At 47.9% G+C, this 20,153-nt stretch overlaps 1 protein-coding gene across 7 annotated transcripts in view; it reads right to left on the bottom strand.

The window, feature by feature from the left end:
* Positions 1-20,153, bottom strand: part of ALKBH3 (alkB homolog 3, alpha-ketoglutarate dependent dioxygenase) — a 72,123-nt gene that overhangs the window by 16,797 nt on the left and 35,173 nt on the right. For 6 of the 7 annotated variants that reach the window (XM_048854362.2, XM_048854360.2, XM_048854361.2 and 3 more), the window contains one exon: positions 653-751. The exons of the other annotated variant lie outside the window; for it this stretch is intronic. In XM_048854362.2, the coding sequence (XP_048710319.2) occupies positions 653-751 (99 nt within the window). The remainder of the gene's footprint in view (positions 1-652; positions 752-20,153) is intronic. 7 annotated transcript variants of the gene reach the window in all.

Below are 20,153 nucleotides of genomic sequence, written 5' to 3'. Positions count from 1 at the left end.
TAGTGACCCAGTTCCTAGTCAAGCCCAAATGAATGAATGGTGTTAAGTTTGCAAATGAATTGTAGCTCTGCAGTTTCTCTTTGAAGTCTGTTTTTGAAGTTTTTTTGTTGCAGGATGGCTACTTTTAAATCTGTTATTGAATGTCCAGACAGATTGAAGTGTTCTCCTACTGGCTTTTGTATGTTACCATTCCTGATGTCTGATTTGTGTCCATTTTATTCTTTTACTTAGAGACTGTCCGGTTTGGCCAATGTACATGGCAGAGGGGCACTGCTGGCACATGATGGCATATATCACATTAGTAGATGTGCAGGTGAAAGTTTATGCCCAAATAAATCTGTTAGTCTTTAAGGTGCCACTGGACTCCTTGTTGTTTTTGTGGATACAGACTAACACGGCTGCCCCTCTGATATATATCACTTATTGATCTTGTAGAGATGCTGTTCAGCTTAAGCCATTAATTTGTGGGATACATTGAGATTCTTGGATGGAAAGCACTGTTAATATGTAGTGAAGCGTCATGTCACTGCATAACACACATCTCCCAATAGCTTTCCCAGTAACTCATGTCCTCACTGGTGTAGTTTGTGGAAATCCAGAAAACTATACGACAATGGGAAAAAGCTTGTTCATGTTGCCCAAGTATTCTCACCTGCCAGTCTTCCTGGGTAGCTCCCTCCATCATCAGTAAAGTTCCATGAGGCAATGGGATCCGCACTCGTTCCACATACGTATAGTCCCCATTCTCTTCCTAGAAAGAAGAAATAAAAATACAGAAGTGTGTGCAGAAGAGGGAAACACTGCATTAGGGGACTCCACATCAGAGCTTAAAACAAGAAAGGGGTTCCTCAACAAATTACCAATTAAGACTTGGTTCTGATATTGTTCTCATTGTATAATGAAGAGCAGGGTATACCACTCCCTTTGTTACTGCCAGGCAGCAGCTATATTTCACCAAGGTTCATAAATTTTAAGGCCAGAAGGAAAAATGGTTACTCACCCTTTTTGTAACTGTTGTTCTTCAAGATGTGTTGCTCATATCTATTCCAGTTAGGTGTGCGCGCACCATGTGCATGGCTGTCGGAAGCCTCTCCCTAGTAGCTACCAGTCAGGCTGGCTGTGGAGCCCCCTAGAGTGGCACCGATATGGTGCTCTATATACAACCCTGCCGGCCCAACCCCCCTTCAGTTCCTTCTTGCCGGCAACTCCAACAGAGGGGAAGGCGGGAGGGAGTGGAATAGACATAGGCAACACATCTCGAAGAACAACAGTTACAGAAAGGGTGAGTAACCATTTTTTCTTCTTCGAGTGCTTGCAGTTAGGTGACTTCCAAGCCTTACCTCGGAGGTGGGGTCGGAGTCAAGGCATTACAGACTGAAGTATCGCTCTGCCGAAGGCCGCATCATCCCAAGATTGGTGGACGATGGCATAGTGCAACGTGAAAGTATGCACTGAAGACCACGTGGCAGCCCTGCAGATTTCCTGAAGAGGTACGTGGGCCAGGAAGGCTGTTGACAAGGCCTGTGCCCTTGTGGAGTGAGCCGTGACGGCAGGCGAAAGAACCTTCACCAAGTTATAACAAGCACGGATACACACCGTAATCCAGGAGGAGATCCGGTGGGAAGAGACTGGCAAACCTCTCATCCACTCTGCCAAGGCAACAAACAACGAGGTTGTCTTGCGGAACGGCTTCATGCAGTCAATATAGAAAGCGTGCGCCCTCCTGATGTCCAGCGAATGCAGCTGCTGTTCATGGGGCTGGCATGCGGTTTTGGGTAGAAAATTGGCAGAAAAATGTCCTAGCTAATATGGAAGTGGGACACCATTTTAGGAAGGAAGGCCGAGTGAGGCCTAAGTTGTACCTTGTCTTTATGAAAGATAGCGTGCAGAAGCTCAGATGTGAGGGCCCGCAGTTCAGACACATGTCATGCCGAGGTGATAGCCACTAGAAAAGCATCCTTCCAAGAGAGGTAGAGGAGCGAACAGGAAGCCAGAGGCTCAAAGAGAGGACCCATGAGACGGGAAAGGACTAGGTTGAGGTCCCAGGCCACAACAGGGGGCTTCATCGGGGGATTAATCTTCTCCAAGCCTTTTAGGAAAAGTCCCACGATGGGGTGCGCAAACACCAAGCTGCCGGAAACACCAAGATGGCCGCGAGGTGGACCTTGAGAGAACCGAATGCCAGACGCTGGTCCTTCAAGTACAGGAGATAATCCAGAATACAAGGGATTGAAGCCTGGAGTGGGAGCACCTGCCTTTGAGCACATCAAATAGAGAACCTTTTCCATTTCGCTCTGTATGTGGTAGATGGCTTGCGGCTCTCCAGAAGCACCTGCCTCACCAGGTCCGAACAGATGAGCTCTGCCTGGTTCAACCACGGATCCCCAGGCCATGAGGTGGAATGACTGAAGGTCTGGGTGAAAGAGACGACCGTGATTCTGCAAGATGAAGTTGGGAGTGAGAGGTAGACATACCGGTGACTGGACCGACAGGCCCATGAGGGTGGCGTACCAGCACTGGTGAGGCCAAGCTGGGCCACCAATATGACATCCGCTTTGTCCCTGTGGACCTTGAAAAGCACTTTGTGGAGGAGTGGAAATGGCGGGAAAGCATACAGCAGTTGACTGGACCATGGAATCATGAATGCATCTGCGATAGAGCCTGGGCTGTGGCCCCTGAAGGAGCAGAACGTTGGACACTTTCTGTTGGCCTGCGTGGCAAACAGGTCGATTTGGGGAAACCCCCAGCTGCGGAAGATGGAGTGGATGATGTCCGGATGAATCGACCACGCGTGCATGAGGAACTGTCTGCTCAAGCTGTCCGCCAGCATGTTCTGAACACCTGGCAGGTATGAGGCCTGGAGAAGGATGGAGTAGGCTAGACAGAATTCCCACAGTAGGAGGGCTACCCGATAGAGCAGAGACATAAAACATGGCCGTTGTATTGTCTGTCAGTTCCGCTACACAGTGGCCCTGCAAGCAAGACAGCAACGCTTGGCACGTAAGGCAGTTCACCCTGAGTGTCTCTGACCATTTGCAACTGTGATTCCACCTGCTGGCGAGAGCGGCCTCGAAGAAGCCAGTCGTCCAGGTAAGGATAGACATACACATGATAGCAGCGAAGAAAGGTTGCCACGACCGCCATGCATTTGGTGAAGACGCGAGGGGCTGTGAACAGTCCGAACGGGAGGGCCGTGAACTGATAATGCACCTTGTTCACCACAGAAGCAGAGGAACTGTCTGTGGGACTGGGTTACAGATATGTGGAAATAGGCATCCTACATATCGAGGGCGGTATACCAGTCTCCCGGATCCAAGTAAGGGATGATTGTGCTCAGGGAGACCATGCAGAACTTCAAGCTGACGATGAACTTGTTGAATTCCCTCAGGTCCAGAATGGGCCTTAGGTCCCCCTTTGCCTTGGGGACGAGAAAGTAACAGGAGTAGAAACACTTGCCTTTGAGCTCCTGGGGAACCTCCTCCACTGCTCCTAGAGTGAGGCGGGTCTGAACCTCCTGGATGAGAAGTTGCCCATGAGAGGGGTCCCTGAAGAGGGACGGGCAAGGGGGATGGGAGGGTGGGAAGGAGCAGAAATGGATAGAATATCCTGCCTCTACCATGTGAAGAACCCACCGATCAGACGTAATAAGGGACCATGCATAGTAGAAGCGGGACAGACTGCTCAGGAAGGGAGGATAACTGGCCTGATTGTGGACTGGTAATCTGTCCTCGTGTGCACCTAAAAAAAAGTGCTTAGGGCCCGGAGGGGGCTTGGATTGTCCCTGGCCCTGCACAGGAGGAGGGCGCGATGGCCTACGCTGACTATATCTGTTTCTCCTGCGGGAGAAGTCCTGTCTGAGCCTAGTGGGAAAAGACCGCTGCTGGGTGGTCTGCGGTTTGAAAGGCTTCCTTTGGGTCACCGGAGTATGCATGCCAAGGGACTTAATCATGTTGCAGGGTCCAGAATTGCCATTGGGGCTGCCAGTGGGGTGCTGAAGCGTCCTAAGACTTCCCAGCCCTGATTTGGGGGCTTCCGATGCCCGATCTGAAGGAGGGCAACCTTGAGCAGGACGGCCAAGGGGGAGTGGTGCGAGACTGCACCAGGGAGGCCTCCTCCTCCTCCAACGGATGGGAGAGGTGCCGTGAAGGATAGCAAGGTTCAGACGGTGACCGGTGGAGTGATGCAAGCCGGAGCCGCCGTTGGGAAAGACAGCGAGATGTGGAGCAGTGCCAGGAGGTTGAGCGGTGCTGCGATGTGGAGCTTTGCCTTGGCGTGGAGCAGTGCCGTGATGGGGACCGGTGCTGAGGTGGAGACCGGTGCTGTGAGGTGGAACGGTGCCAGGATGGGGTGCGGTGTTGCGACGTAGAGTGGTATCGCTGTATAGAGTGGTGCCGGTCCATCGAGCAATGATTGGAAAATGCAGTCTGAGGTCGATGCTGCCAGCGGTGCCGTGAGGTCACAGAGTGGGACCTGGACCTCGAGCGGGACCACGACCTATAAGCCAATGACTACCTCAAGCGGGGTCGAGACTGCGAGATCAGTGCCGCGAGTCAGACCGGTGCGGGGCATAAGTGTGATTCCAGGACTCAGAGCGACGCAGAGATCCTGGTTGGGGGCGGGGGGCGTGGCAGGCAGCCCAAACATAGCCTGTTTGGATGGTACCGGACCTTGAAGTAGTGGAGGTCTCGAGACTGGAGACTTGGGCACCGTCATCTCAATGAGACCCCTAGTAGCCTCAAAAGTGTCCGGCGTAGAAGGCAACATGACCTCCCCTACCTGCAGCCGTGAGGAGTCCAGGAGCGTGGGGCTTCCTGGGGAAGACGGGGGCCCACGAGGGTTGAGCTTGACTTGAGGGTCTGTCGGCCGTAGGCCCATGCTCCACATTGTCCCCTGCCGGGGGTGCAGTGTCCGTGACAGGCCGTTGGGGAGACTTCACCTTAATCTGTTTTTTGTGGGCAGCTGGTGAGTGGGAGTGGTGCTGAGGGGACAGCTTCTGGGGCCCGGAAGACCACTGGCCCCTGGGCAAGTGTGCCGAGTCCTTTTTCCGTGCCACGGACGGCACCGCCGAAGGAGTGCTCCGCACCAACGCGCTTGGAGCTGGGTCCTGCTGCAGACGGAGGGCAGACTCCACGAGGAGTTGTTTCCATCGAATATTCGTCTCTTTTCTGGTGCGAGGCTTGAAGGCCTTGCAGATCTTGCACTTGTCCGACTGATGGGCTTCTCCCAGGCAGGAGTCATGAGGGTCGCCCGTGGGCATAGACTTGGTGCAGGAGCTACCGGGTTTGAAGCCCTGGGAAGGCATGGCCCGGAGCCCCGCAGGGCACTCGTTGGAGGGGAAATCCTCCCAACTGCTAAAGACTACAATTAACAACTAAGAGAACTATTAACTAACAATGGGTAACTATATACAAAGATAAGCAGAAAAGATAGAATTAGTGGAACACTTGCGAGCAAGAGACCACTGTTCCAACAACAATCACTGGCAGTAAGAAGGAACTGAAGGGGGGTCAGGCCGGCAGGGTCGTATATAGAGCGCCATACAAGCGCCGCTCCAGGGGGCTTTACAGCCAGTCCGACAGGTAGCTGCTAGGGAAAAGTTTCCGACAGCCATGCATGGGGCGCACGCACACACATCTAACTGGACCTGATATGAGCAAGCACTCGAAGAAGAACTATTATGATTTGTCAGTCTGACCTCATCCATAACACCTAGAATTTCACCAAGTGATTCCTGCATCAAGCTCATCACTTCCAGCTGAGCTAGACTACAGCATATATTTTAGATAGCCATTCGGCCTTGCTTTAAAGGCTTTTAGACCACATCCCTAGAGTAAGTTGTTCCAATGGTTAATTAGCCCCTCTAAAAAAAAAATCATGCCTTATTTCTAATCTAAATTTGTCTAGCTTCAGCTTCCATCCATTATATATTTTATTCCGCTTTTGTCCATCTGTTAGATTAAGGAGCTCTCTTCTATGCAAAATCTCCCCATGTAGGTACTTGTAGACCATGATCATGTCGCCTCTTAAATGTCATTTTGTTAAGATAAATAGATTAAGTTTCTTTATTCAATTTGTGAGGCAGGTTTCCAGATCTCATATCATGCTTGTAACTCTTTTCACAATCCTTTTCAATTTATCAACATTCTTTTAAAAGAGTGGTCATCAGAACTGGACACACTATTCTAGCACTGGTCTCACAAATGCCATATACAATAGTAACAACACCTTTTTCCTTCTACTCATTCATCCCCTGCCTGTACATCCAAAGATTTCATTTGCTTTCTTTGTCACAACATTGCACTGCTCATTTACATTCATTTGGTTACCCACTATGAGCCAGAAAGTCCTGTCTGAGTTGTTGCTTTCCAAAATACAGTCCTACATTCTTGGTTCCTCAATGCAGGACCTGTGTTTATCTGTATTAAGAGGCATATATGACCTGGTGCACCTGGGGTAGCCCTCACTAGAAATGCCAAGGTCAGGGCAGGCCGCAAAAACGTGTGCAGATACCCACCAGTCTTGGGAGTAACAATGAAGTTACACTCCCCAACCAGTCACAAACTGTGCTTCTGATCCACACTGGTAATCAAGCAGCAAATAAATAAATAAATAAATAAAATTACACAGCCCCCTTCTTGCATTCCAGTTCTCTGGCTCCCAGTCAGCACATAGGTCCAGTACAGTGAGAAGTTACCATACAAAATGTTCTTCTGACCCCAAAGGACCAGCCATATTGCCAGATCAGTATTAGGTTGGATCTTACGCAAAAATATCACGTTGCCAGCCAATCCTTCAGTGTCTAAAACTAAAGGTTTATTATAAACTAAAAGGAAAGAACAAGAAGAGAAATGTTAAATGGTAAAACAGACACAAACATACAAAAGATTCAAAGTCCATGTATCAGGTTCTTAGCAGTATTGGTCAGTTTGCTGGCTTGAAAGTCCCTCTAGAATACATTCACAACTTGGATGGGTCATTCAGTCCTTTGTTCAGAGATTCGGTTTGAAGCAAAGTTACTCCAGAGGTAAGAAGCAGGATTGAAGACAAAATGGAAATGATGCAGCTGTCCTTTATATTCCTCTTTCCATGTGGCTTGTACTTCATGTGTTCCAAACACAAGCTTCACAGCACATGGGCATGGAAAAGCCTTACGGCACATCTTCACCAGCAACGTTTAAGCGCTGCCGTCTAAAAAACCACCTCCATGAGGGGCGTGGCTCCCAGCGCTGTAGCACTGTCTACAGTATGCTGAAACTTGCAGTGTTCAGGATGTTTTTTTCCCACACCTCTGAGTGAGAAAGTTGCAGCGCTGTAAAGTGTCGACAATCCCTTAGGCCCCATCTACACTGTAACTCCAGAGGTGTACACACTGCCAAGCCACTTTGTGAGCAGAAATTGCGCAGCTGTGGCGCTCTAAAAAAAAACCACCCCGAACGAGAGGCATAGAGCTTTCTGCGCCGGTGCTCCAGCGCTGCGATTGGCCTCAGGGAGGTGTCCCACAATGCCTGTTCTCACCTCTCTGGTCATCAGTTTGAACTCTACTGCCCTGCCCTCAGGTGACCAATCATCATCCCCACCCCGTACATTCCTTTGCAAATTTGAAAGTCTCCTTCCTGTTTGCTTGGTGATGCATACAGTGGTCTAAGCACATCTTTCCAGGTGTACCTCATCAGCATTTGGGGAGAAGAGGCTGTGCAGTCCCAGCTGCACTCCAGCCATCGGAATTATGATACCTAAGGACAGATTTCATGATGCATGATAGAAAGGGGCCACGAGTGGGACATACTGCAGTGTACGGTAAAAGTGAAGGAGCTGCAGAATGCTTACCACAGGGCATGGGAGGCAAACTGCTGCTCTGGTGCTGTCCCCACAAGTTGCCAGTTCTACAAAGAGCTGGACGCAATACTCAATGGTGACCCCACCTCCACTGCGAAGGCCCCTATGGATACTTTGTTGGCTCATGTGTCAGTCGAGAGTGGACCGAACCAGAGGGAGGAAATCTTGGACGAAGAGGGGGAGGGGGACCCAGAGGCAGAGAATGACTTGGAGGCCAGAGATGCCTGCAGTCAGGAGCTCTTTTCTACCCTGGAGGAGCCTAGCCAGTCACAGCAGTCAGACCTTTGCAAAGCGCAAACAGGAAAGGAGGCCTCTGGTAAGTGGATCTGATTTTGGGAACTGTTGAAGCAAGTTGTTGGGGGCAGGAGGGTTGGAGAAAGCAGGCTTGTCTCCCACCGTACGCCTAATCTGAGCGGTGGAACAGGCTGTTGATAGACTCCCTCACTTCATGGGAATCTCACTCAGATCTCCAGGAAACTATCGTGGAGTTACTGGGAAATCCACTGCCGCAAGTTCCTTGACACAGCTACTTTGTTTCTTGCCCCATTAACGGTAACTTTCCCATGCCACTTTGTCATCACAGGGTTTGTGTGTGGACCATTGCTGCACACAGATGATCCGCATAGGGCCAGGGCTGAAGCCACAGTCTTGGAGAAGACCCTCCCTTGATTCCCTGGCCACCCCCAGTGAGATATCTTCCATTATGATCATCTCCTGTGGAAAGTGTGGGGACAGGAATGATTATCAGACCCCCCATACAGCACTGGCTCTACCTAAGAGCCACGTGCCCAGTGTACAGTAGTGTACCTCAGGAAGAGTGATTTACCCTGCCTCTGTGGCTATTCACCATTTTGGGGGTCTTGTGGCTCATGTGTGCTTGCCTGGGGTCAGCCAGTTAGTGACAGGTGTGAGAGTATTGGCTGTGTTTTAAAGCACTGAATCAGTGTTATCTGTGTTGCAAATAATACCGCTTCTGTAAAATGTTGCATTTAAACTTCACAGAGATGACCTTGGGAGCCTTGCCTCCCTCTTTGTTATCAGTGGCAGAAAGGCTGCGCAGAATTAGAAAGTGACCAAGGAGAACTTTCTCCATGAGGTTATGATGCACTCTGCCGCTGAGAAACAGGAATTGAAGGATTGGTGGGATAGCGAGAAGAAGGACTGAAAGGAGAACGCGGCGCACCAGAAAGAAGCCATGGAGCGGCTCTTAAACATTATGAAGCACCAAGTCGGCACGCTCCAGGTGATACTAGCTCTTCAAACCGAGCAGCTCCAGCACCTGCCCTCCCTCATGTGCACCAATCACCTCCTAGCATTACAAGTATTGAAATCCTGAGATTAGCAACAAATATTAGTGGCTTTCAGCTTCAAATTGCTGCCTCAAGACATTCCTGATCCTTATGGCCCCACGCTGTGTCCCTCTAAGAGCCCTGGTCTCCGGCTGTTCAAACTCTGAGCCTCTGCGGGCCAGCCCTGAGAGAAACTTTCACCCTTCCCCTCACAAATATTATGGAGCGTACAGCACGCAGCTAAAAGCATAGGAATATTGTAATCGGCCATGTCCAGCTTCCCACACAGGCATCACCAGCGGGCTTTTAAACGGCCAAATGCACACTCCATAGTCATTCTGCACTTGCTCAGCCTGTTGTTGAACTGCTCCTTGCTTCTGTCAAGTTGCCCTGTGTATGGCTTCATAAGCCACGGCATAAAGGGGTAGGTGGGGTCTCCCAGGATCACAATGGGCATTTCGACTTCCCCTACAGTGATCTTCTGGCCCAGGAAGAAAGTCCCTGCTTGCAGCTTCTTGAACAGGCCAGTGTTCCAAAATGTGTGCGCATCATGCACCTTTCCGGACCAGCCTACATTAATGTCTGTGAAATGATGATCGGTGATCCACAAGTGCCTGGAGAACCATTGAGAAATACCCCTTGTGGTTAATGTACTCTGTGGCTAGGTGGTCTGGTGCCAGAATTGGAATCTGCATTTATCATCACTCCGCAGTTAGGGAAATCCATTTATGAAAAGCCATCCACACTTTCCCCAGAGTCACAGTCTTTTGGAGTAGGATGCAATGAATGACCCTGCACACTTCAATCAACGCGACTCCCACGGTCGACTTTCCCACTCTGAACTCGTGAGCGACCAATCAGTAGCAGTCTGAAGTAGCCAGCTTCCACAGTGCAATCGCCACGTGCTTCTCCAGCGACAGGACAGCTCTCATTCTCATGTCCTTGGGCTACAGGGCTGGGGTGAGCTCATCACACAGTCCCATGAATGTGGCTTTCCTCATGCGAAAGTTCTGCAGCCTCTGCTTGTCATCCCAGACGTGCATCACGATGTGATCCCACCACTCAGTGCTTGTGTCCCGAGCCCAAAAGCGGCGTTCCACTGTGGTCCGCACCTCTGTGAATGCCACAAGCAATCTCATGTCGTAGCTACTACACATGGCGAGATCAATGTCGCACTCCTCTGGCCTTTGTCGTTTAAGGAATAACTCCACTGCCACTTGTGACGTGTTGGTCAGAGCAAGCAGCATACTGGTCAGCAGTTCGGGATCTATTCCTGTAGCCCAAAAGAGGCGAGGCGCACAGTGCACAAACCGTTGAAAGATAGTGCCAAATGTGGACGGAAGCACAGGGATTGCTGGCATGCGATACAATGCATCACCGGGCATTGGGACGGGACCCAGGATGCCCCGTGACCCCCTCTACCTTCCCACAAGTCTTAGGGACAAAAGAGAAAGAGGTGCTCTGTGGGATAGTTGCCTCTGAACAGGCTAAGTGACCTGGAGTTACCTCGGTCATCCTGTTTACCATTTTAAAATATTGAGACACTAACTTTTTTCCCAGTCCTTTTGGACTTCCTCAGTATTCTAGAAGTTTTGTAAAATATCAACGTCAACGGCTCAGAGAGCTCCTCATCAATTCTTTTGAAATTCTTGGGTACAAATTATCTGGTCTTTCAGATCTGAAAATGTTTAGCTTTAGCAGTCTGTGTAACATTCTCCGTACTTACTGTTCGAATAGAAACTGTGTAATTATCACTGCCAACTCTGACATCATCCAGCTTCTTTGCAAATACAGAACTGAAATATTTATTGAACTCTTCTGCCTTGTCTGCACTCTTCTGACAACTTTACCATCCCTGTCTAATAAAGGTGTAAAGCTTTTCTAAAATGAAATATTCAGGGAGGGTTAAGGTAGAAATTCAGCTATAGAATGGTCTGCTTTCAACCGAAAAATTACTATTAAAAGGACAGACTCGAGGTGTTTTTATTTTTTGTTTGTAACAAATGTTGGGAAGCATGGAACTGAAATCTGTCTGTCATTTTAAAAAAAAGTGCTGCACTGAAAAGACACGTGCTAGTTTGTCATTGCAGGTTCAGTCCCAAGGACTAGGCTGCACAAAACATGGCTTTGTTATTGCAGCTTCCCCGCACTGTGCACACAATGAATTGCTAATTTTAGGGTCTTCCCAACAGTTGGCTTGTAAGGTCACTTCTGAGGACTGAGCTACTGACTTTAACTATAGGAATTGGGTGTAGAAGACAGCAAGGGAGAGAACACTGCATCAATTATTTGTTCATGAAATATATATACTGTGACTGTAAACAGATAAGGAAAAAATGTAGGTCATGTTTTAAGCTTCTAAACTCTGCCAGTGCCCCTGTAGACCAGTGGTTTTCAAACTGCAGGTCGCGACCCAGTATTGGGTCATGGAATGCACAACACTGGGTCGCGGCGGCTTTGGTCAGTCGGCTAGTCCCTACCTGTTCTAACACCGCGCTGCGCCCCGGAAGCGGCCAGCAGTAGGTTTGGCTCCTAGGCGGGGAGGGGCCACAGGGCTCCGCATGCTGCCCTCACCCTGAGCATGAGCTCCGCACTCCCATTGGCTGGGAGGGCAATGCCTGCAGGCAAGAGCCGAGAGAAGCTGCCCTGACCCCCTCCAGCACCAACCCCCTGCCCCAGGTCTAAGCCCCCTTGTGCACCCCAAACCCCTCATCCCTGGCCCCACCCCAGAGCCTGCACGCCTAGCCCAGTGCCCTGACCACCTCCTGCACTCCAACCCCCTGCCCCAGCCCTAAACCCCCCAAACCCAGAGCCCCCTCCTGCACCCCAAACCCCTCATCCCCATCCCCACCCCACAGCCCTCACCCCTGCATCCCAACCCTCTACCCCAGCCCTGAGCCCCTCCCACACCCCAAACCCCTCATCCCCAGCTCCGTTGGGTTGCGGGCGTCAACAATTTTCTTCAACTGGGTGGTCAGATAAAGTTTGAAAACCACTGCTGTAGAACACAATCATACAGACACACAGAACAGATGCTTAAGTTGTTTTTTCCCATTTCACTTATTTATTTATAATTACAGAGGCAGTCTCTCTTCCTGTTGCTCATAATGGTTGGTGCATTCCTAAAAATCACACTCACTGCAGTAGGCTTGGAGGAGATTAGGGAAGGCATTGCTAAAATGTTCCAGCCCTTGCTCAAGATGGCAATTACTCACAACTGAATTAAACACAGCCTGTCACTAGTAGAATGGAATACGTCAGATGAAATGGAGCTGTGCTTCAGGGGAATGAGATAAGACAGGCCACAACTTATTATGTCATCTGAAAGACTACCTTATCATCTGCAAGACACGTGGAGCCCATGTCATTTGGAAACATCGTAGCACAATTCAGACTAGAAGACGGTTATTAGAATAAGATTCTATCCAGCCTGAAGCAAAGGGATAGTTGCCTCACACTGATACACCACTGTTTGTGAAACAAGAAGTGTTACAAGACCTCAGCTTTCAGATATCTGCACATGGAGTTATACAGGAATAACTATTCCCAAAAAACTCCATGTGTGGATGCTCTAATTCTGGAATAAATGTCCTTGAATGATGCCACTTGTGGACATTTACTGAAGAATAAGAGCATCCACAAGTAGTTATTGAGATAGCTGTTCCAGAATAACTCCATATTGCAGACAAGTCACAGAGGACAATGAATGGTTTGATAAATACCCAGGAGAGGCTACTTATTACTTGTACAGTAACTGCAGTTCTTCAGAATGTGTTGTCCCTATAGATACTCCACTTCAGATTCGCATGAGCTTTTGATGGAGATTTTTGGGAACAGTGTCTTTGGGTCTGTACATATCCTTAAGCTCTTAAGGAATCTGTATGTTATGGGGTGTTTGAATGTGGAAATTCTACTCGCTAGACAGAGAAAAGCCTTGACAGCTTTAAAGGTAGCTCTTGTTGGAGCTCAGCAACAGGCCTGCGGTCCTTAAGCTCAACTGGTAGTCGAGTATGCAAGTGAGGTGGGACTCTGATGGGGACAGCCCTCTCTGGGTGCACCAGAAGCAAAAGCGCTTCCATTTTTGCAGATTTCGCACTCTGAGGTGTAGGATTGGTCTCCATCCTCACTTTTTCTTGGGGACTGGAAGCCACTTTGGTAATGGAGGTGGAATCTGTACTGGAGGTGGTGCCAAGACTGGTGGTCAGGTCGGTGCCAGAAGGAGAGTGGATACTTGCTGGTCTAACAGTACCATCAGGTGATACCTTTTGGTACTGGCCAGAAGAGGAGAGTTGGGTTTCTGAAGGATAAAGACATCTTGTGGGAGCAGCAATGAGCTCAGTACCGGTGAGGTGAGTTGTTGGGCTGCCTGCTGTGATGTCGCTGCCAATACCAGAGGTGGCATGAGCAAGCAATCTGTATGCTCTCTAAGCTCTTGGCAGGTTAAGAGTATGCGGTACCAGAAGAGCTAGTACCAAGGGAGTTGGTGTTGATGCTGATCTCCTTGCAGAGTCCTTGTATCAAAAGGGCTCAGAATTGGATGTCAAGGCTGGTACCAAACAGGGCTTCTCGGCATGAGAAGACCCAGAAATCTTCTTTGAAGGTGGGTGAGACTCAGTATCAGGAAGGAGAGGAGAGTCCGCTGTACCCACACTGGGACATGAGGTCTCTTTAGCAACTGACCTTTTGGGAGACTTCTCCTTCCTACTCAACTTCCTGTCAGTGGACTTGGGCCTCCTCTTCTTAGCATGCTTTGGGGGTTCTGAAACAGCTTGCCAGAGCTTAGATGTTGGAGGTCTGTAGAGCATTTGGGTCTCTTGAGACCAATGTACAGGGAGGGAGTTGGGCCCTGGCCCGACACCTTGGCAGTCCTTACAGAGTACTCCATAAGGAGTAGATTGAGCCTGTCCTCCCTCAGCCTCCTAGATCTACCCTTCAAGATGGAGCAGACCTTGCAAAGGTTAAACCCTGGGGTTTTGACCATACCTTGGACTTAGGGGCGGCCCCAAACAAAGGGGGAACTGTAGGTGGCAGGAAGCCCCGGCTGTCAAAGAAGGAGAAATATACACAGTGCAAAAAACAAAAAGTCTGAAAACAAAGAAAATCAATTAAATTCAAAATAAGTAAAATAAGAATAAATCAAGTAAGAAGGCAAAATTCACAAGCTAACTAAGGATACAGCAAGGCTCAGTCTCAGGCTGCAGGCGGTTGAGAAGGAAATGCAGCAGCAGGGGATCTGACCTTCCCTACACACACCCTCAAACCAGAGACCAAGGATAGGTATGGCACAGGGACAAACCTGTGGACAATGCTACTGAAAATCTCCAAAGGCCCATGGGCACATGTGCATCTGACGTGGAGCGTCCACAGGAACAACTACAGTACTTGAAGAAGAATATGGTATTTTAAAATGTTATTTTAAAAATCACTACAATCCAAAACTATTTTTCATTAATAAAAAAAACAAGGTCTAAATTTTCAAAAGGGACATTATTTTGGGTGCTTCATTTTAGTGTGCCCAACTTGACACTTTACAAAGACAAGTGCCCAGTGCTTTCTGAAAATCAGAATATCAGTCAATATCACCTGAAAATTTAGGCCTCAGTTTAAATGAGAGAGTAGATTTGGGTACAAACAATTCCTAATGCAAAAACAACAAGGACAAGAGGAATATGGATGAAAGGCTTTGCAGATAAAGCCTTCAACTCTAAAATGGGAATATTAAATCCAGTGTGAGATTTAAGTGAAATAAGTTTGGTGGGCCTCAGATCAATTCCCAAATAAAGGAGTTCCAAATAACAAAAAGCATGAGATGACAGAATTGACTCAGAACTGCAGCCATATTTCCTCATGCCCAAGTCATACGCAGACAGAATGAGGCCATTCATACTGCCAGTGCTTGTGCTGGGAATAATGGAACCACGAGTGTTTCTCTTTGTGGCCTCTAAGGGCCCAGTCCTCTAAGATTCTGAGTATACTTGGCTCCTATTGAAGTCTGAGAGTGCTGAAGGTGTTCAGTGCTGCTCAGAATAGAGCCGAGCATGCTCTTTGCAAGGACAATATTTATTTGAAAAAGGCATAATGAGGCACCCAAAAAGTTTTGGACAATCATCTTGCTCTGTTAGAAGCATCCCTAGCAACTCATATGCAAAGATAAAGATTTGGAGTGGAGGGGTTTGGTTTTTTAACTTCAGAGAGAGAAAGAGGTTTTTTGTTTTTAAACAGGAGTTATAAAAAGTCCATGACTGCTGACGAACAGCAGATACATAAATACCATTATGAAAGCTCCGTTTCATTTCATAGGATTATATCATGTTATTTTATGTCTGGGCAAGAATGAACTCTTCATCTTTGCCTCCTGATCATCTTGGTGAAAATGGATTTAAAGATTTGATCTGATAGAGACCCTATTTGTTGAAGTGTTGTCAGAAAAGTGGCTATGTAAAAACAACACCCTCTTACCACATCACGTTGTGCATTTCTGAGCCAAAATTGTTGACTTTACTCACAAAAAACAGGTTTGCGTTCCTGTTATCCCTGCAGAGCTAATAGTTATGAGCACCCTAGCTAGACTTTATTCTGCCTCCTACACCATCATCAACATTGTCTGCAAAGTCCTCATTGCACAACCTTTACCTTTGGAGCTGATGTTAGAGGAACAATCCAGGTGGGTTTTCAGAACCATTTGCGGCGCTGGTACTTAAAAGTAATTCTTTGATTTTTAAGGTAAGTAAATGCGATGTTTTAAAAACCTGAACATAAACCTGGACAAATACATGGTCACTTTTATATAGTCAGTTTGGTCAATTCTGTATACTCTTAGGGCTGATCTACACTGCGGGGGGGGGGGGGGGGGGTTGATCTAAGTTACTCAACTTCAACTATGTGAATAACGTAGCTGAAGTCGACATACTTAAACCTACTCACCATGGTGTCTTCACTGGGGTGAGCCAACTGCTGACGCTCTCCCATCGACTTCGCCTGTGCCTCTTGCCTTGGTGGAGTACCGGAGTCAATGGGAGAGCAGTCGGGGGTCGATTTATTGCGTCTAGACTAGACTAAATCGACCCCCGCTGGATTGATCGTTGCCCACCGATCCGGCGGGTAGCACAGACATACTCTTACAAAAGGAGTAGCCACTGAAATGCAGGCCTGCAAAAGGAACTGGCCTACATTTTGGTGCATTGAGATTAACTGCTCTAATAGTTTTCAGCTGTACACTCAATAAAAGCCTGGGTTTAATACTGCCCCAGCCAAACAGGTAAAATTGTTTCAAGTTCTTCTTTAACTAGATAGAGTTAAGAATTAGGAAGGCTGCTGGCTTAGCTGGTAGGAAGCAGTAAATGTAAAGCTTAAAAGCACATTCTTAGACCTCATGACCTTGGACTTGTTCCTAAAAACAATTTCACAGAATCAGAGAAGTTAGAGAAAGAAAAGATCTATTAAATCTTAATGTACACCTAGGGACAGTGTGGCATTATTCCCTATAGTAGAGTCACCAGTGCTATTTTATAGAAGCCACAGTCCCATTGGTACAACTCAGCAAGGGACTGAACACATGCAAGGACACTAACTCAGGGCTTCTAAAGGTCTGTGGACAGGGAATACTCAGCCTTACAGAAGAAATTCTCTCTTTTATGGATCCCTCTTCCCCATCACACAGGTGCGCCACAATATAGCTCTCCAGATTGTAAAGTCACCTGTATACCATTGTTCTTGATGTTTTCCTATAAGTTAGTCAGGACAGTGGCAGGAGGTAGGCCCAGCATGAAATGGAAATGTTTTGTGTTGCAAGGGAAAGGAAGAATTTACAATGGGAACCTCTCCCACAAAAAAAAAAAAAGTAGGCAGCATGATGGTAACAGGGTAGCCGTGCAGCCCAGAATCTCAGACTGCCGCAACCATGTACTGTAGCTAGTATGCGGAAAAGCATTGCACTAACAAGGAATGTCAGAAGAACTGAGCTTGCTCAGTTTTCCATATGCTGCTGGCCTTTCATGTCATGTGCTTAGCTGTCAATGACCAATTAACCTTGCATTCAAAACCAACGTGATGCTAGGAAGTGCCCAGAATATTTGGCAGAAGACAAAGTGGTTAATAGAAAAGAAGAAGAAAACAGGCTGCAGCATAGAGAATTAGATATATGGTGCAGACAGCTGGGCTCTGTACGTGCTCTGGGGCCAGGGTTGGGCAAGGACAGAGGCAACATTTATTTTGGAAAATAAGGTTTGGCTCTGACACAGTAACACCTTTGCCAAATTTCCTTCAGCTCTGTGAAAACAGTTACTGCGTCTTCAAGCAACGGACACAGGATTCAAAATCCCAGACTGAGAATGCAGCTCTGGGAACCAGTCACTTAACATGCCATCCAAAAAGCGAACAACCAAAACCTCCACCACCTTCTTGATTGCACTCAGTGAGTGGAGAAGGGCTTTATAATAACGAAACTGAGCTGCTTATTGGGAAAGATTCCAGAAATGTCTAGAAAATTGAATTAACTTTCTGAAATCTCCATTTCTGGTATTTATGTTGAGTGATCCATGCTTATGCGAATCTCTCTCAATCTCATAAAACTCAGCCTTGTCGGTTACATAGTAGCTCTTGTCCTCTTAGGGAATTCTGTGAGATCCTTGCTACTTTGTTTTACTTGTGCTCTACACTCTTTTTTGCATATGCTTGTTCTCAAACACAGTTTTCTCTGTCACTCATGAACAGGGCATATACTGAAAATCAGATACAAATACTTATTCATATTCTGCTTGTTTTTTCGTCTGAGGATAACATGGCACCTAAGAGAGGTCAGGGCTACTATTCCTATTTTACAACCGGTGAAAGGGAAACACAAAGTGGTGCAGTGATTTGCCCAAGACCAGCATCAGTTGTAGAGCCAGAAACAGAACCCAGGAGTCCTGACTCCCCATCTCCTCCTCTAACCATAACTAAGGTAAAGATTCTGTCATGGGTATTTTTAGTAAAAGTCAGGGACAGGTCATGGGCAATAAACAAAAATTCACAGAAGCCCACGACCTATCCCTGATTTTTAACAAAAATACCCTGGGGGCAGAGGGCAAGGGAGCAAACAGAGCAATGCAGGGGCTTGCAGCTGCTCCTGAGACAGGGGCTGACTGCTGCTGCTCCAGCCTTAGTGGGGCTGACCCAACCCCAGCTGCTGCTCCAGCGGCCGAGGACTGCAGTTCTGGTCATCCTGGGGCTGGCAGCTGCTTCAGCCCTGCCCCAGAAGTAGTTCCAGAGGTCCTGGAAAATCACGGAATCCATAACCTCCGTGACAGAATTGTAGCCTTTGACAGAATCGTAGCCTTACTTATTTTGCAGGAGGTTATGGTTTCTCAAACATCTCCAATTCCTCTATTTTTAAGTCTCAACCCAGATCTCCTATTTGGCTCCACTGTCAAGAGTTTTGGCATCAACCTTGACCTTTGACTTTACTTCTACACTCAAGTTTGTTGATCTATCATCAACTCTGCAATACTGCCCAGGTACTCCATTGCCTCAACACCATGTCTGCTGAACTCCTCATTGCCTTAACTATTGGAGTTTTCTTCTCTACAGCCTCCTGCAGAATACTGTTGTTTGCCCTCTCACACATACAGTCACATCACCCCATTCTCACAAAACCCCACTGGTGTCCCATTTTCTTCAGGATACAGTTAAAACAACCTACATTTAAAAACAATGTCTTCATAGTGCGGCAGAGCTCCGACCTTGTCCCCATGGGTCCCGCGCTTCCAGGCGATTTATGCTAGCCTCAGAGGCTCACTGTGACCCTCCATGTAGCCCCTCTCTCTCTAGGGCCAGGGTTATAGTCTACTGAGCCCTTTTCATCATAAGCCAGCAAGGAGGTTGGTGAGAGAACTTCCACAGTCTCTGTTGTCCCTAAGGGCTTATTCCCAAACAGTTTAGCCTCCTGTCCTGACAGGGGCCTGTCTTCCCCTCTCAGGAGGTGTTTCTGTCGTGGTGGGTTGGGGGGAACTGGCCCACCCTCTACTCCGGGTTCCGGCCCAGGGACCCTAATGGCAGCAACTCATGGCAGCCAACCTTTCACTGCCAGATTTGCTACATTTCCCTGGGCCACTTCCCCACAGCTCTACTGTTTCTCTCTCTTAACACCTTCTTCACCCTTACTTTAGGGCTCCCTTCCAGTGGCTTGAGGGTGTTTTCACTACCCAGCCCTTCAGCCGCACTTCCTCTCTTCTGGCTCCCTGGCTCTCCTTGGCCTGATCAGAGTGATCCCTTTTATAGTATCAGATGGGCCTTAATTAGAGTCAGGTGTTCACATTAGCTAATGGTCTCATCTGACTCTTTGCAGATTAATTGGAGTCGGGTGTTCTCATTAGTCTAACAGCTTCAACTGACTCTTTGCAGGCTAATTGGAGTCATGTGTCCACCCTAGCCTGGAACAGTCCCTGCTCTGGTAAGTCAGGGAACAGAAAACTGCTTATCCAGTGGCAAGTATAATCTGCCTTCTACTACTCTGCTGTACCCAACTGGCCTGGGTCTATCACAGTAGTCATTCTCCAGCTGACCTCACAGACTGCCTATCTAGTCATGTCTAGTATGCCCACAACCAAGTATCATCCCTCGAGGTAGGCTTCTCTCTTCCTTTCTCCTTTCCCCAGTTGCCACAACCTCCTCTCTGTCCTAAGTCTTGGTAACACTGGCGCAAGAAGCCTTTTCCTCTGCAGCTCTTGGCATCTTGGAACTCATTTCCTGCATCTCTCCTCTATACTGACTATCCCCTTTCCAGTGCCATCTGAAAAATTTATTTTCCCCACTGTCAATGACATTTATTTTCTCTCTGACTCTACTCAGACAGTTCCAGGCGCCTTCTGCTATTACACCAGTCTGTGGTAGTCAGGACACCAGGGGTTAATTCCTCTGCTCTTTCCAAAGAGAACTATGAGATCTTCTATTTTTTGTCAGGACACTACTCACACATATATGGGAAGGACCTCGCTTTAATATGTCACTCAAAGGTTGTTTGCTATAAAAACAAGGTTTTGGTATCAACAC

This window comes from Caretta caretta, chromosome 6 (genome assembly GCF_965140235.1).
Source record: "Caretta caretta isolate rCarCar2 chromosome 6, rCarCar1.hap1, whole genome shotgun sequence".
NCBI classification, from domain to species: Eukaryota; Metazoa; Chordata; order Testudines; family Cheloniidae; genus Caretta; species Caretta caretta.
Note: the sequence above shows the minus strand (reverse complement) of the source record. Positions and strands in the feature narration are given on the sequence as shown.